This window comes from Mytilus galloprovincialis, chromosome 14 (assembly GCF_965363235.1).
Source record: "Mytilus galloprovincialis chromosome 14, xbMytGall1.hap1.1, whole genome shotgun sequence".
Taxonomy (NCBI): domain Eukaryota; kingdom Metazoa; phylum Mollusca; class Bivalvia; order Mytilida; family Mytilidae; genus Mytilus; species Mytilus galloprovincialis.
In genome coordinates this window covers 356,344-373,865 of record NC_134851.1, presented here as the reverse complement: position 1 = coordinate 373,865, position 17,522 = coordinate 356,344, and the positions used below count along the sequence as shown (strand labels likewise).

At 32.9% G+C, this 17,522-nt stretch overlaps 1 protein-coding gene across 6 annotated transcripts in view; it reads left to right on the top strand.

The window, feature by feature from the left end:
- The first annotated feature begins 15,912 nt into the window (after window positions 1-15,912).
- LOC143059490 (uncharacterized) overlaps window positions 15,913-17,522 on the top strand; it is a 136,793-nt gene continuing 135,183 nt past the window's right edge. For 4 of the 6 annotated variants that reach the window (XR_012973487.1, XM_076233003.1, XM_076232998.1 and 1 more), the window contains exon 1: window positions 15,917-16,100. Coding sequence is in view for 5 of the 6 variants with exons in the window: in XM_076233003.1 (XP_076089118.1) it covers window positions 15,980-16,100 (121 nt within the window). In the remaining variant the exon portion in view is untranslated. Of the gene's footprint in view, window positions 16,101-17,522 lie in introns of all 6 variants that reach the window. The other 2 variants (XM_076233002.1, XM_076233000.1) reach the window with 2 other exon arrangements.

The following is a 17,522-nucleotide window of genomic DNA, read 5'->3' as shown; positions in this document are numbered from 1 at the left end:
TATTGAACTATCTGGAAGGAATTTTATCCATTGTATATAATTTAAATTTTGAAGACAATTTATAGAACATGTTTTTGTTTTGGGGGATCCAGGAAAGAATATTTTTTGATTTTTAGGAAGTCGGGATTAACCAATTATTATCCCTAAAATTTGGGATGCCATCCTCTCCTATCCCCCTCCCCCTTTTTGTAGGAATTTGAGATTGGAAGTATGGTAATATTTTGCATAAATTGTAAATAAAACAATTTTTTTTCTACAAGATAAAGGGATCTGACTATTTTCTACAAGATAAAGGGATCTGACTACTCTTAAATGATCTGAAATGTATATTTGTTATTGATAAGTAACATTGGTATGTGTATTTTTTCTGACACAATTGCAGACTTTCCAAGTGATAAATCATGGAAAACATGTATATGTTAGGGAGGTCCAGAGAAGCAAGTTATAAGGTATGTTGCTTCTCTGGACGTCTCAGACAAGTTTTAAAATTCTTGGTGCTAATTTCTTCATGTGTGATACTCAAACTGTCTAACTATATATTTAAATATAGGCCAGAATGCTGTACATGTAACTTAAAAAGTAACTTACTATTTGTGCATAGGTAGAAATACTGACATACTTTAAATATGTTGCAGTAATACGGACCTATTTTAAATACCAGTAATTTGGATTCATTTATTATCAAAGGTACCAATATTCGTGGATGGAGGAAGCTTACATGTCTGTCGATATTTTATTTTGTGGATAGTGGAAAACTTACATGTCCGTCGATATTTTATTTTGTGGATAGTGGTAAACTTACATTTTCTTGGATATTTGATTTCGTGGTCTTGCCAAAATCTGCATATTACCTGATAGAAAATTTGTAAATCTTTTAATATTTAATATCTTGGTTCACCTGTACCCTCGAAATCCACGAAAAGTTAGTATCCAACAAATAATAAAGAATCCTATGTATGTGGCAGAAATACTAACCTATTTTAAATATGTTGCAGTAATACTGACCTATATAAATATGTTGCAGTAATACTAACCTATATAAATATGGACCAGTAATACTGACCTATTTTTAAGGGCCAGTTTAACTGACTTACTAATTATATGTGCAGGCCAAAATGCTGACAATGTATTGCTTATACATTTATAATACTCAAAATGTGCCAAATATCTTAATGATAGAAAACTAGAAAAAATAATAAACTTATTTGATATTTTAATGTGTTTTCTTCAACATTTATCAAACTTATTCAGCTAAAATTAAGAGATGTCAGACTGTGCCACTGGTGGAAAAAATTTACAAATCAAAACCAAACATGGAATTGTGATATTGAGAGGAAGATAGTGTTCCTATAGACAAATAAACTGATATTGAGAGGAAGATAGTGTTCCTATAGACAAATAATCTGATATTGAGAGGAAGATAGTGTTCCTATAGACAAATAATCTGATATTGAGAGGAAGATAGTGTTCCTTTAGACAAATAATCTGATATTGAGAGGAAGATAGTGTTCCTATAGACAAATAATCTGATATTGAGAGGAAGATAGTGTTCCTATAGACAAATAATCTGATATTGAGAGGGAGATAGTGTTCCTATAGACAAATAATCTGATATTGAGAGGGAGATAGTGTTCCTATAGACAAATAATCTGATATTGAGAGGGAGATAGTGTTCCTATAGACAAATAATCTGATATTGAGAGGGAGATAGTGTTCCTATAGACAAATAATCTGATATTGAGAGGAAGATAGTGTTCCTATAGACAAATAATCAGATATTGAGAGGGAGATAGTGTTCCTATAGACAAATAATCTGATATTGAGAGGGAGATAGTGTTCCTATAGACAAATAATCTGATATTGAGAGGGAGATAGTGTTCCTATAGACAAATAATCTGATATTGAGAGGGAGATAGTGTTCCTATAGACAAATAATCTGATATTGAGAGGAAGATAGTGTTCCTATAGACAAATAAACTTGTTTAGAGGATTGTAACACAACATCTTCTGAACACACCTTATCTAGTATTAAGAAATAGGAGATATGGTATGATTGCCGATGAGACAACAATAAGGAGATATGGTATGATTGCCGATGAGACAACAATAAGGAGATATGGTATGATTGCCGATGAGACAACAATAAGGAGATATGGTATGATTGCCGATGAGACAACAATAAGGAGATATGGTATGATTGCCGATGAGACAACAATAAGGAGATATGGTATGATTGCCGATGAGACAACAATAAGGAGATATGGTATGATTGCCGATGAGACAACAATAAGGAGATATGGTATGATTGCCAATGAGACAACAATCCACTCCAAGTTCAAATGAACAGAATGCAAGTAATTATAGGAAACTGTACAGCCTTCAGCAATGAGAAAAAACCATACCTATAAATAGTTGGCTAGGACTGTTACAGAAATCTCTTATTTTTTATATGATTGATCCTGTTGTATATATGCTTGAATATATTGATTTCATGACTAGTTTGATCATGACAAGTTACAGATTTTGGTCTGGTCTAATGATTTTGTGCAGAGTTATAGTCCTTGTCTCATCATGACATGTTACGAAGTTTCCGTCAGTCACATGTCCATTGTCCTTGACCTCATTTTCATGGTTCAGTGACCACTTGAAAAAAAAGTTCAGAATTTTTGTAATGTTGAATTCTCTCTTATTATAAGTAATAGGATAACTATATTTGGTATGTGCGTACCTTGCAAGGTCCTCATGCCCGTCAGACAGTTTTCACTTGACCTCAACCTCATTTCATGGATCAGTGAACAAGGTTAAGTTTTGGTGGTCGTCCATATCTCAGATACTATAAGCAATAGGGCTAGTATATTTGGTGTATGGAAGGACTGGAAGGTGTACATGTCCAACTGGCAGGTGTCATCTGACCTTGACCTCATTTTCATGGTTCAGTGGTTATAGTTGAGTTTTTGTGTTTTGGTCTGTTTTTCTCATACTTTATGCAATAGGTCTACTATATTTGTTGTATGGAATGATTGTAAGGTGTACATGTCCAGCGGACAGATGTCATCTGACCTTGATCTCATTTTCATGGTTCAGTGGTCAAAGTTAAGTTTTTATACGACCGCAAAATTTGAAAAATTTTCGTCGTATATTGCTATCACGTTGTCGTCGTCGTCCGAATACTTTTAGTTTTCGCACTCTAACTTTAGTAAAAGTGAATAGAAATCAATGAAATTTTAGCACAAGGTTTATGACCACAAAAGGAAGGTTGGGATTGATTTTGGGAGTTTTGGTCCCAACATTTTAGGAATTAGGGGCCAAAAAGGGCCCAAATAAGCATTTTCTTGGTTTTCGCACTATAACTTTAGTTTAAGTGAATAGAAATCTATGAAATTTTGACACAAGGTTTATGACCACAAAAGGAAGGTTGGGATTGGTTTTGGGAGTTTTGGTTCCAATAGTTTAGGAATTAGGGGCCAAAAAAGGGCCCAAATAAGCATTATTCTTGGTTTTCGCACAATAACTTTAGTATAAGTAAATAGAAATCAATGAAATTTTAACACAAGGTTTATGACCACAAAAGGAAGGTTGGGTTTGATTTTGGGAGTTTTAGGAATAAGGGGGCAAAAGGGTCCAAAATTGAACTTTGTGTGATTTCATCAAAAATTGAATAATTGGGGTTCTTTGATATGCCGAATCTAACTATGTATGTAGATTCTTAATTTTTGGTCCCGTTTTCAAATTGGTCTACATTAAGGTCCAAAGGGTCCAAAATTAAACTTAGTTTGATTTTAACAAAAATTGAATCCTTGGGGTTCTTTGATATGTTGAATTTAAAAATGTACTTAGATTTTTAATTATTGGCCTAGTTTTCAAGTTGGTCCAAATGGGGGTCCAAAATTAAACTTTGTTTGATTTCATCAAAAATTGAATAAATGGGTTCTTTGATATGCCAAATCTAACTGTGTATGTAGATTCTTAATTTTTGGTCTTGTTTTCAAATTGGTCTACATTAAGGTCCAAAGGGTCCAAAATTAAACTAAGTTTGATTTTAACAAAAATTAAATTCTTGGGCTTATTTGATATGCTTTATCTAAATATGTACTTTGATTTTTGATTATGGGCCCAGTTTTCAAGTTGGTCCAAATCAGGATTCCATATCAAGTATTGTGCAATAGCAAGAAATTTTCAATTGCACAGTATTGCACAATAGCAAGAAATATCTAATTGCACAATATTGTGCAATAGCAATTAATTTTCAATTGGAGTTATCTTTCTTTGTATAGAATAGTAGTTGATAATATATGTTGGAAATTTGCCAGACATGACTATGATGTCATTTTCTATTTTTATTTGCCAATAACTTTATGTAAATAATTTCATTGGAAATTTGCCAATATAAAATGTTGCTGATTCTTATCTAAAATGTTTTTAGATAATGTATGTTGGACATTTGCCAGACATGACTATGATGTCATTTTCTATTTTTATTTGCCAATAACTTTATGTAAATAACTTCATTGGAAATTTGCCAATATAAAATGTTGCTGATGAAGTTTTTTTTATTGTTTTATACAATAAACAATGTATATTCACTTTTACTACCAACCAATCTTTACAATTCAGTGATAACAAGCACTTTATTTTACATTTCAATATTTTATGATGTATTTAAAAGAGTAGTTATTGTTGCAAACTCCATTAGAAATTTGAATTGATATCAGTTTTGGAAAAAGGGAAACGGGGATGTGAAAAAAAAAAGGGGGGGTTAAATTTTTCTCATTTCAGATTTCATAAATAAAAAGAAAATTTCTTCAAACATTTTTTTGAGAGGATTAATATTCAACAGCATAGTGTATTGCTCAAAGGCAAAAAAAAACTTCTAAGTTCATTAGACCACATTCATTCTGTGTCAGAAACCTATGCTGTGTGAACTATTTAGTTTTAGATTTAAAAAGTTTGAAGAAGAAATCTTTAATTGATTTGTAAAATCTTGACATTTGTTTTGTGTAAAAAAAAAACCATGTTATGTCAAAAATTTGATCACAATCCAAATTCAGAGCTGTATCACGCTTGAATGTTTTGTCCATACTTGCCCCAACTGTTCAGGATTCGACCTCTGCGGTCGTATAAAGCTGCGCCCTGCGTAGCACCTGGTTAAGTTTTGATCTTTTTATCTAAAATTATATGCCAAAGGTCAACTATATTTGGTGTATGGAAATATATTATGATCTATATGTCAGTCCCGCAGGTTTAATTTGACCATGACCTCAATTGCAAGGTTCATTGGACAGTGTTAAGTTTTTGTGTTTTGGTCTATTTTTCTTAAACTATAAGTAATAGGTCAACTATATTTGTTGTATGGAAGCATTGTTAGCTGTACATGTCTGCCTGGCATGGTTCATCTGACCTTGACCTCATTTTCATGGTTCATTGGTCTTTGTTTAACTATCTTGTTTAATGTTAAGTTTATGTGACAGTTGTAATAACGCTTTATACTTAGGACTATCAACATAATATCAATGATTAGTAAAGAAGGCGAGACATTTCAGTGTGTGCACTCTTGTGTGATTATTGTCCAAATAGATCAATCACCATGTCCACAGGGCTAAGCATAGAAGACATAGGTTAAATTGCAGTTTGTGTAGTAATACACGGAAAATAGAGCAATAACCGAAAAACTTTGCAGTTCTTGGTTAGTATTTCAAAAAAAAGAAAGGAGCTAGGTTAATAGTATTAAATGCCAAATTGACTAACATAGTAAGTTCTTTCTACTTGAACTGACTTTCAGAAAAGTCTGACAACGCTATATGGAAGGTTTGACGATATTTACAATTTTTGCCTATTATCCGGAAAATTATAAAAGCTAGGCAGAAACTTCAATACCAAATGTCAGCAAGACAAGATCTTTTTTTGAGACGGTTGTATTTTGAACTTTTGTCCATAGAGATCAGACAACCCATTATACTTAAACTTATATTAAAAATACAGCATATTCTGAATTTTATGAGGCAGTTGATTCAGTGTCTGTTCTGCAAAAAGATATACTTCATAAATTTCTAGAATAAAAGAGGCGGGAGATACCTAAGGACCATTAAAAATGCTTAAGTGACTATCCCTTTGGTATCTTTCGTCCCTCTTTTGAATAAGGTCTGAATTACAAGAAAAGAAACCAACATGATTATGAAAAGGAAAGAAAATTCTCTTCAAAACACTTCATAAAAACTAAAGACCTCAATTGACCGGTTGATATCTGGTGTTGTACTAAAATTTAAAAGATTCGAGACATTTAAATTTCGAGCTTAAGCTGGGTAAGGTATTGTAACAAATATATTTTGTCGGGTTGGAATGACTAATTTGTACGAACTGTATGCATGTTAAATTCCTATTTTGTTATTTAGTTGCGTTTTAAAAGGCTATTCAAAAGTCGGCCATGGTTCATGAATAGATTGATAGAGGGCTATTGGTATACATAAATAGTTTGATACAGGTCTATAGGTATGAAAGGGTCATCTATCAAAATGAATCCTAACAATTATATAAATGATTGAATTTGTTTAGGTTATCAAATCTATACGTATCATAAGATTGATATATCTGTAACAAGATGAGGGCTAGCTTGTTAACTTAAGGTGTCTTTGAGTTTATCGGTTACACAGCAAAGGGTGTCTTTAAGTTTATCGGTCACACAACGAACCGGTTATTGTTCTAGCTATTGTATGATGTTAAAGATAAACAGTATCATATTTGGTAAGGTTTATAAGTGCATTAATTGCCTAGTGGTTTAGGATTATGCTTAAGAATAATGGGGGGGGGGACTTCTTAAAACCAAAATAAGAATATTTTAAGTCTTGTAGATTTTCAGTGTTTTCTATCATTTTTTTTTTTAATTCGCTGTTTAAAGGAAAACATTGCCATAGATTAGGGTCGGGGTAAAGTCATAACTGCCTACGCCAGTGCTATTGATTGATTGATTGCTTAATGTCCAGTGGCAAATATATCATGCACAGTTAGGACGAGATTGCGTTTGAAATTAACAAAAGTTCACAAATATAAAACCAAAAAGCAAGATTGTATCTTTACCCCCCCCCCCCCCCTCTTTCCAATTTAGCAACGTTTCAAAATACAACCTAAGGAATTCTGCTTGATTTATATTCTAAATGAACAGTACATCATCATCTCATGTATTTATTCGTTCACTCAATATACCACACTTTAAAATCCCATCGAAAATTATCCGATTAAAGTCCATTCTAACAACATGAGTCTGGTTGGTATCTTTCTTTTACACGTTACAATATATTTCAAAATACCATAAAAAAAAACACTCTCACAACGTCGTACATGTCTAATCGTTTCACCACCTTTGAAAATACCAAGTGCTGGAATCTCACCAAGGTCCATTATCAAAACATTGTAAATGTATATTAGTGCCGTCGTTAGACTACGCTTGAAAATACCATTACATAATAATCTGACCGCCGGAGACTAAAACAATAATATACAAACTATATTCGCTCGAATGATTATATTATAAGATTGAAAAAGTTATAAACTGTTTGAAACCGATTCGATACTGTAACATACCGATTTACCACGAACATCGTAATTTGTACATTTCCGCTGATTTGGTAGTATTTCTTTTACATTTGTTCACACTGCTTGTACTTAAAAGTACTGTACCAATACATGATTCGATTAAAGAAAGGTTCACAGAGAATGAGGCAAACAATCACATACAATAGAAAATCCAAAACAACAAGAGGCTCATATATACTATGAAAGGCGTCGCGTGAAGGCAAGCCGCAGTGACTATGTGGTATGGGCCTTGTTCATTGTTGAAAGATGTACAGTGACTATAGTTGTTAATTTCTGTGTAATTTGATCTCTTGTGGAGAGTTGTCTCATTGGCAATCACACCACATATTCTTATTTTTATATTCACATGAATATGTGGCAAACAATCATTCAATTGAAAATCCATACTTCAAAAACAACAAGAGGCTCCTAGGTGTCACGTGAAATCAAGCTTCACAGAATATGTGTCGAACATTTCAGATTCGATACAAATTCGATACTAAAAAAACTTTAAAGGCTCCTAGCGCCTAAAAATAGATCGCCTTGGAAAATATGCAAATTTTAAGTCACAACCATAGTTCACAGTAAATGTAACTTAGACCTGGTTTAATTCAGATCCTTTCGGTAAGCATCTATCATGGTTTTCATGGTAACAGCCGAAAACCGGGGGCGGAGAGGAGTCGTTATCAAAATCATTGAACGATGAGTTGATGTTCTACGAGTTTTTTTGACAGTTTTGATGATACTTTATATGCAAAGGTGTTGTCTTTATCAGTTTGTGTGTTTAAAGGTTATCTATATCATAGTTTTTAAGACTACAACTTAAAATCAAAGTAATGAAGTGCTGAACATCGGATCACCGCAAGTTCTGGTGGATGTTGCGACAAGCACTTGTCTCAGAATAAAAATCACATAGATATAGGAAGATGTGGTGTGAGTGTCATCTCTATACCTGAAAGTGAGGTTTGTGTACAGATATAATTTTTTCTGGAACAAGTTCGTGCGTGGATGAAGAATTAATGGCAGAGAATTCAACCTCACCGTAATGCCTATTATATTGTAATGATACAAATCAGTATACTCTTGTTTATTTTTTATATTTTATAGTAACACTTGTATATTTCAGTTACATGTATATATAATTTTCATGCATTTGTATATCATTCTATTCTACTATATTAAAAATAGTGCAGTGCAAGTGCACGGTGCACACTCTTCAATAATAATTCGATGTTTCTTATAGAATGGATTTGAGTTGGCATTCGTATTTTCCCGCAAAAATTGTTTAATCATCCATGCAGTTTTTGTTTTTCTTTTGTTACATCTTCTGACATCGGACTCGGACTTCTATTGAACTGAATCTTAATGTGCGTATTGTTATGTGTTTACTTTTCTACATTGTCTAGAGGTATAGTGGGAGGGTTTAGATCTCACAAACATGTTTAACCACGCCGCAATTTTGCGCCTGTCCCAAGTCAGGAGCCTCTGGCCTTTGTTAGTCTTGTATTATTTTTAATTTTAGTTTCTTGTGTATAATTCGGAGTTAATTATGACGTCCATTATCACTGTACTAGTATACACATTTTTAAGGGACCAGCTGAAGGACGCCTACGGGTGCGGGAGTTTCTCGCTACATTGTAGACCCATTGGTGGCCTTCGGCTGTTGTCTGCTCTATGTTCGGGTTGTTGTCGCTTTGACACATTGCCCATTTCCTTTCTCAATTTTATTAACGATTTTTTACTTATATGTATAAACATTTTAATATTATTAATTTATTAACGAAAGTTATGTAATGAAAATGATATAATGAAATATCAATACACCAGAATGCCCACACTGCCATCCGCTGTAATAATAAAATCGAGTCAATGTAAATTGTCATTTATCTGGATGGCAATAACTACTATAAGGAGTCATATCTAGTTATTTGTGCTTTTTCTTCGTTTTTCTCTGTATGTGTTATAATTGTCAGCTTCAACATGTACACCATTTCACAAACAGAATCCCACTCAACGCCATTTCGGCAATGTTTCATCAAATTCTTTCATGACACGATGATAAAATAAAATAAAATTGATGTTCCTTGTAACATGCTTTCCTTATATCCGTACGAAATTTAAAGCCCAGACTATCAAACCAGATCAAAGATAAATGAAATGTTTCGATCCTATATACTGATATATACAATAACGGTGGTCTTACATAAAATCGCAGGACATTTCATTGATGAATAAAATAAATTAATTACAATACGTACGAAAAAAATAAATGACTTTTTGCCTGAATGTTTTGTATAGAAATTCTTGTGTTGACTTTGAAAACTAATTTTGAAATTTAAATATTTTGTATTAACACAACCTGCAATTGAGTTAAACACGTTGTTGTGTTATAAACAATAATTATTGGGTGACTTTAACATGTCGATACATCTAATAGCCGACTTACTCTGAACTGAAATGGACTACTGTTCGTCGTTCTAATGCTTTGGTGTGCAACAAAGTTGAAAATAGTTCGTACTATACATACATCTAATAGCCGACTTATACGCTAAACGGATATAGACTGCTGTTCGTCGTTCTAGAGCTTTGGTGTGCGACAAACCAGTTCGTATTTTATCTGAGTTCAATAGTTCTTAATATTTATAACTCGTATAATAAAAAGTTTCTTTTCGTACAAATAGCATTAAATATTTAATGTCCATATTTGTTATTCTCTCGAGACCAATTATTACAAAATTATCAAAAGGTTAATATGGACGAGTTGTGTTTTTCGACAGTGGACTTGTGACTTGTACTGTTCGTGTAGTATAGTGAATTATCGAAAGGTTAATACGGACGAGTTGTAATTCTGGACCTATATTCCAACAGTGGACTTGTGACTTGTGCTGTTCGCATAAAGTGAAATATCAATTTGTATCTTAATACGAACTCCGTGTATCATAGATATAGTTAAGACCGTTATCAGCATTTGACTTTTGTTTCCTTATATGTCGAATTAATTAGCAGTAGATATTCACAACCACGTACGTGTACTTTATAATTTGAATGTCGGATGGTAATCAATTGTTTTATAAACTTGAAGGAGACATTTAGTGAAAGTCATACACGTGCACTGTTTATAAGAGGATTTTAATGCTGTTGAATGACTCGATTGGATTTTTGGATCGGAGTCACTGAAAGTCATCAGATTATTTCATTATTACTTTCATAACTGGACCTTTGGAATAACTTTCATAACCTGATCTTTGGAATAACTATCATGACTGGCGATCTTCGGAATAACTTTCATGACTGGCGATCTTCGGAATAACTTTTCTGACTGGCGATCTTCGGAATAACTTTTATAGCTGGCGATCTTTGGAATAACTTTTATGACCGGATCTTCGAATAGATATCATGACTTGATCTTTGGAATAAAATTTATGACTGGATCATCGGAATAGATTTCAGAGTCAGTAAGTCCTCTTATTGAAAAGATATACAAAGAGGATTGTGAGTCGGAGGTATATCTTGACATAGAGAAAACGACTTATAAGTTGGTTCTCAGTTTGATAAATATATATAGATAGAAGTATTCACAACTTCTTGGCCTGAAATTGTATTTCTAGTTTGCTAATAATATTAGGATACATTTAAAGGAAAACAACTGGAACTGTGCATATTTATTTAAAGTCGAGATTTTAACATGTAGTCGGTAATTTCTCTTTGAAGTTGGATTATTTGTTTAAATCGGAAAGTGTCAGATTGACCCCAGTTTGAAAAAAAATACATGTAAACATACATTTGTACATGTATAAACCGTAAATTGGTTATCTTGATAGATAATTAATGTATTGCAAAAAGAGAAACACTTACGGGTTAATATGCAAACATAATATATACAAGTGGTTGTCTCAAATAGACTGAAAGTTTCTTGAAAAACGAGATCTTGACCTCTCATGCAATGAAAAATGTGAGCCGGACACTACCGAATTATATGAACTATTGCATCAATACGTTGCTCTTAAAATGTGAACGCACTGTATTATTGAAACATTGTATACATATGTGGAACATTGTATTAATAAGTGGAACATTATCTTAATTAGTGGACATTGTCTTTATAAGTGGATCATTGTCTTAATGAGTGGCACATTGTCTTTATAAGTGGAACATTGTCTTTATAAGTAGAGCATTGTCTCAATAAAAGGAACATTGTCTTAATAAGTGGAACATTATCTTTATCAGTGGAACACTATCTTAAAATAAGTGGAGCATTATCTTAATTAGTGGAACATTGTCTTAATAAGTGGACCTTGTCTTTATAAGTGGATCATTGTCTTAATGAGTGGAACATTCTCTTAAAAAAGTGGAACATTGTCTTAATAAGTTGAACATTGTCTTAATAAGTGTCAATGTGAACCCACTGTATCGTTGGAACATTGTTTTAATTAGTCCTTAATGTCTTGAATGAACCTGTTGATTATTAATTATTTCCTTTATTCGACTGATTTGTTTAAAGCAGGTGTTTATTGATTATATACTATAAATTGTGTTACATCGATACAGGAAGATGAACTGGTCACTGGTTTATAAACCTTTAATGGATGAATAGATAATACGTAAGGTATAATAGAGATCTGATGGAATTCTGTGTTAAAAGACCGCAGCATTGCCTTTGGGAGCTCTGGTTTTAGAAGGTAAGTTTATTTGCCATTTAAAGATGCTATAGGTATTAAGGCCTGCTGATATTTTGGGGAAAATACCGCAGCATTTGGAGTTCTCGTTTTTGAAAGTAAATTTGTCAAGTTGCCATTTCAAGATGCTTTAGGAAAGGCGTACGGTTGCCTATAATTGCTATACAGCCACTTCAATTGAACTTTCATGGATAATTTTCTCTTTGGCAACCATTTCACATCTTATTTTACAGGTATGAAGATCGAAAGGAATTGTATAAGCTTTTGATAAGGAAGACTTCGGACTTCACAGTATATAAAAAATAATCATAAATTATAAGGAAGAACAGCTGGTCGGCTACACTTTCGGCATATAGATGCATGCCGTTGCTATCACTCAAGCTTTTAATATAGATTAGACCGTTGTTGTTCCCGTTTGAATGGTTTTACACCAGTAATTTTTGGGCCCCTTTATAGCTTGCTGTTCGATATGAGCCTAGGCTCCGTGTTGAAGACCTAACCTTGACTTATAATGGTTTGCTTTTATAAATTGTGACTTGGCCCATGATGGAGAGTTGTCTCATTGGCACTCATACCTCAGACTTATATCTCATCTTCTTGTATCTATAAGACAGGTTCAATGTCATTTAAACTGTGTCTGGTTCGATGTTATTAAAGTTTGTTAATGTGGTTCATAAGTGTTTCTCTTCTTATTTCTATGGTAGCTATTTCGAGGCCCTTGATAGCTTGCTGTTTCTAATTTCTATGGAAGCTATTTTGAGGCCCTTGATAGCTCGCTGTTTCTTATTTCTATGGTAGCTATTTCGAGGCCCTTGATAGCTTGCTGTTTCTTATTTTTATGGTAGCTATTTTGAGGCCCTTGATAGCTTGCTGTTTCTTATTTCTATGGTAGCTATTTCGAGGCCCTTGATAGCTTGCTGTTTCTTATTTCTATATCAGCAGTTCACATATATAGTGCTACAGGAAGCTGTGAAATGTGTAAAAGTATCAGGACTGCACGCAAAAAGTCATCGTACTGAAACCAACAGTAAACCAGGTTAGGTTTGTTTATCTGTCAAAATTCATTATAGGATCGCCGTATAAATTAGACACGTTTTTAGAAAGGTTATCGTTTCTTTTTTAATATCCAATTCCGTTTGGCAAAGCTTTTACGAATTTTTGGTCCTCAATGCTTTTCAACTTCGTTCTTGATTAAGCCTTTTTAACATATTTTATTCGAGCGTCACTGATGGGTTCTTTTGTAGACGAAATGCGCGTCTGGCATAAATATAAAATTTCAATCCTGGTATCTATGATGAGTTTATTGACAAAATCAGAAACACATGTGTAATTCAAAATATGTCTCTGATAAACTGATTTTACAAATTGCACTACACGATCAACTTGTGAAATACAAAAGAGTATGTGTTATACATACTAGTACTTTATCTATATCCAAACTGTCAAATAGGTTACAACTCCAAACTGTCATATACAGAGGAGATTGGCCATCAGTTTTGTGATGTCTAGCTTGAAAAATCTTGAGCCTGTTATTTTGATGTTTTTTTACAGAAGTTTATCATCTATCTTATTCATAAAATTGTGTGTGGCCACTTGGTGGCAGTTATAACAGCTACAACATGGCGTGGTGCTTGTTACAATTTAATGACCAGCCCTAACTTTGTGGCAGTTGCAACAGCTACAACATGACGTGGTGCAAACTTGTTACAATTTAATGACTAGCCCTAACTTTGTGGTTATTCTTATGTTCTTATCAATTGTTTCTTATTCGTAATCATCTGACTGCCCTGTCCGTTAATAAGAACATTATCGCACTTGGCCTCTCTGGCCTTTTTAAAAGTCATATAGCCGCCATTGTCTACTTCTTTTTAACTACGATTACTATAGTCTACATAAGACTTCATAGTGTCGCACACATCTAAACCGTTAGCAAGCCAAACCCATCTACTGAATTTAAAAGCATTCAAAACCAATAACTATATACAAAAAAAAAAGTACTGTATATAGTAGTTGTTTTCCATAATAAAAAGTAAAGAATAATTGGTATTCTTCCAAGGAACGTCTCATGATTTTCCTATTTTTTTTACATTTGAGTGTATATGGACTTTACTGAACAGGTTCCCTTTTTTGTGTAGGGGCCAGCTGAAGACCATCTCTGTTTGCAGAAATTTCCGCTGCATTGAAGACCCAATGGTGGCCTTCGGCTGTTATCTGTTCTTTTGGTCGGGTTGTTGTCTCTCTGACATATTCCCCATTTCCATTCTTAGTTTTATTCAGGACGGTGTGTCTCATGTGTATTTATAGAATTACATAATTACTTTATTGTAATCAGCTTATTCTATTAATTCAGTAGATTACAATAGAAAACGACATCTAATGCCATTGTTATATAGACACAGTAGTACAGAAGTAATGCTATATTGTTTTGACGATTAGGCCGCTGTTTAAATATTGTTCGTTTCTTTCATTCTTTCATATATAAATTTGTTACAAATTTGTTGGAACATGTTAGTCATGCAATAATCATTGTTTATATACATTTCCTTTATCTTTTTTTTAATTAAAACACATATTTTAAAAAAGACCGTGTTAGTAAAAATACCAAACTTTCGATCAAAGAAGATCCTATATATACTTATTTTGTTAAACAGGGGAAAACAACCACATAAAGTTTGATGTCTTTTATATGAAATACAAACGGACATTAACCAAATTCTATATGTTAGTGGACAATATCAATGTTTTATAAATATACTTCATGGTTTTTTTTATTAGAAACTTATATGGGAAGGTTGGGGGTCAAGGAACTTATTGTTTTCAGTTTATTTTTTACCAATACAATGTATATATTTTATGTTTGGTATTAGTAACATATATAGGAAGGTTGGGGGTCAACGAACGTATTGTTTTCTTGTGTTTTGTCAAGAACAAAGAAAGAGATAGAAATATGTTTTGAACTTCAATTACCGACAATTATTTTAAATTAAAAACTAATCTTCATATTTAAGTAATCTACAGGTGTTATTTCTTAGGTCAACATTACACACGGAAATATTTATATATTTATCTTTTTAAGATTATAGTTTACAAAGGCTTTGGACCGTACTCGACAAAATGATAGCATTTCATTCAATTGGAATTATAGTGAAATGTATACATGCACATTAGGATAGGTGCATATAGTGAAGGAAATTTGTGAGTGTTGATTTGTTCACATTCAATGTCAACAAAAATAATAAATCATAAAAATTATAAAATCTTCTTTGGAAGTAAATGAGACTAAATGTGGAATAGAGAAATAAATATGGATATTCTGTGGGATGTAAATGAGAGAATGAATGTGGAATAGAGAAATTAATACCATTATGGATATAAAACAAAGATAGATAGTTCAATAGTGAAGGAAATAATAATACCATGAAAAGGTCAAATAAATCAGAGATCGAATGTGAAATAAGGAAGGAAATAAGTGAAGAAAGGAAGAAATAATAATCACTTAAAAATTCTTTGGATGTGAATTATATATAGATAGTGAAGGAAGGAAGGAATAAGTAATAATCAATTCTTTGGATGTGAATAATAGATAAAATGTAAAAAAGTGAAGAAAATACCATTTAATAATGCAGTGAAAGGAATAAATAATAATTGATTCCTTTGATGTAAATCAAAAATAGAGTGTTACAGGGAAGGAAATATAACTTAAAAAAACCAAAGAAAGTAAGGAAAAAGAAGACACTATGGCTAATCATTACACATTTATCAATGGGAAATATACACCAATAACTCTGCTACCAAGGCCGAGCTACAGCAGTTACGATTCGTACACTGGAAGTTGCTGCTATGGTACAGGAACATACGGTAAGTTAAAACGAAACATGGATGAGCTGTCTCCGGGTGCGGTATTTTTTCGCTGTGTTAAAGACTCATTGGTGGCCTTGAGCTGTTTTCTGCTGTTTTGTCGGGTTGTTGTCTCTTTGAAAATTTTGGATATGTGACAATGAGACAACTCTCCACTAATGACCAAAAGACAAGAATGTAGATAACTTACTACATGTTCACATTCATTTGTGAATACATCTATATTTGTAAAACTAACATGAAAATGATAAAGGAAAGCTTTTTTAAAAGATTATAAAAGGTCAAGTAAAACTTAAAAAATATTTAAATGAATAATGATAAAGAATATGTAATCAGCTTAAATATCTATTAAACTGTCTAATATTACGGTCTAGAATGTAAGTCAAGTGGGACAACTGAGAGCATCTAGATTTAAATTACCGCTTGATAATAAAGAAACACGATTGTTACAATAATGCAATAGAACTTATAATGGTGCCCTATACATTTTAAATATCCTGCAAATGCTTCTAGTCGCGAAGTGTTTGAAAGCAAGATGTAATCCTCTGATTGTATAGTGCTATAAGAGACGTGAACAATGTGATATTAAACTTGTACATGTATAAGAGAGTATGAGAGAGAGCGAGATAGAAAAGGGGATTGTCCAGTCATCCGTTGTCCGTATTTGCTAAATTTGGGTCTGTTTTCTTTTATCGCACCATTCGTATAAAATGACGTAGAGAGTACTGTTTTAGCAGACAATGTTTTATTTAGTTTATAGTTAGATTCACCCACTCTCCGTCTAAATTGTGAGCGCAGTGCTTCATGTCCGATACGGTCCCCATTTCAGGGGCGGATCCATCTATTTTAGAAAGGAGGGGTTCCTAACCAAGGACAAAGAGGGGGTTCCAGCTACATGTCCCCATTTAATTGCATTGATCGTCCAAAAAAAAAAGGGGGTTCCGATCCCCGGACCCCTGTATCCGCCACTGCATGTCCCCTTTGGACGAAACTTCTGAATGGGACTGGCAAAATGTTGAGAAGAAAACAAATAATGCCATGTGCACTTTGTGCCAATTTAAAACGCTGTAATATTTTGAACTGTGCACATACATACAGATTTTAATCGGTGATTATTTAGATTTCATTGTCACACTAATCATAAATAATTTCTAATAATAACACGTTAATAAATGCCAATGTTTGAAGTTGAAATATTAAATACCTACTATGTGCAACTATGTTACAAAAATGGACAAATTACTTCCCGTGTGGAACTAATTGTTTTGAATTGTTAAAATAACCAAGGATTTGTATAGTAATCAAATCCTTAAAATAACTATAATGAATGTTAACAATGTTGGAAATGAAGAAACTCCATATCTAGAATGTTTGTGTTAACAGGTAAGTAATATTTCTCTTACTTATAGTTGGTTGTCTCGC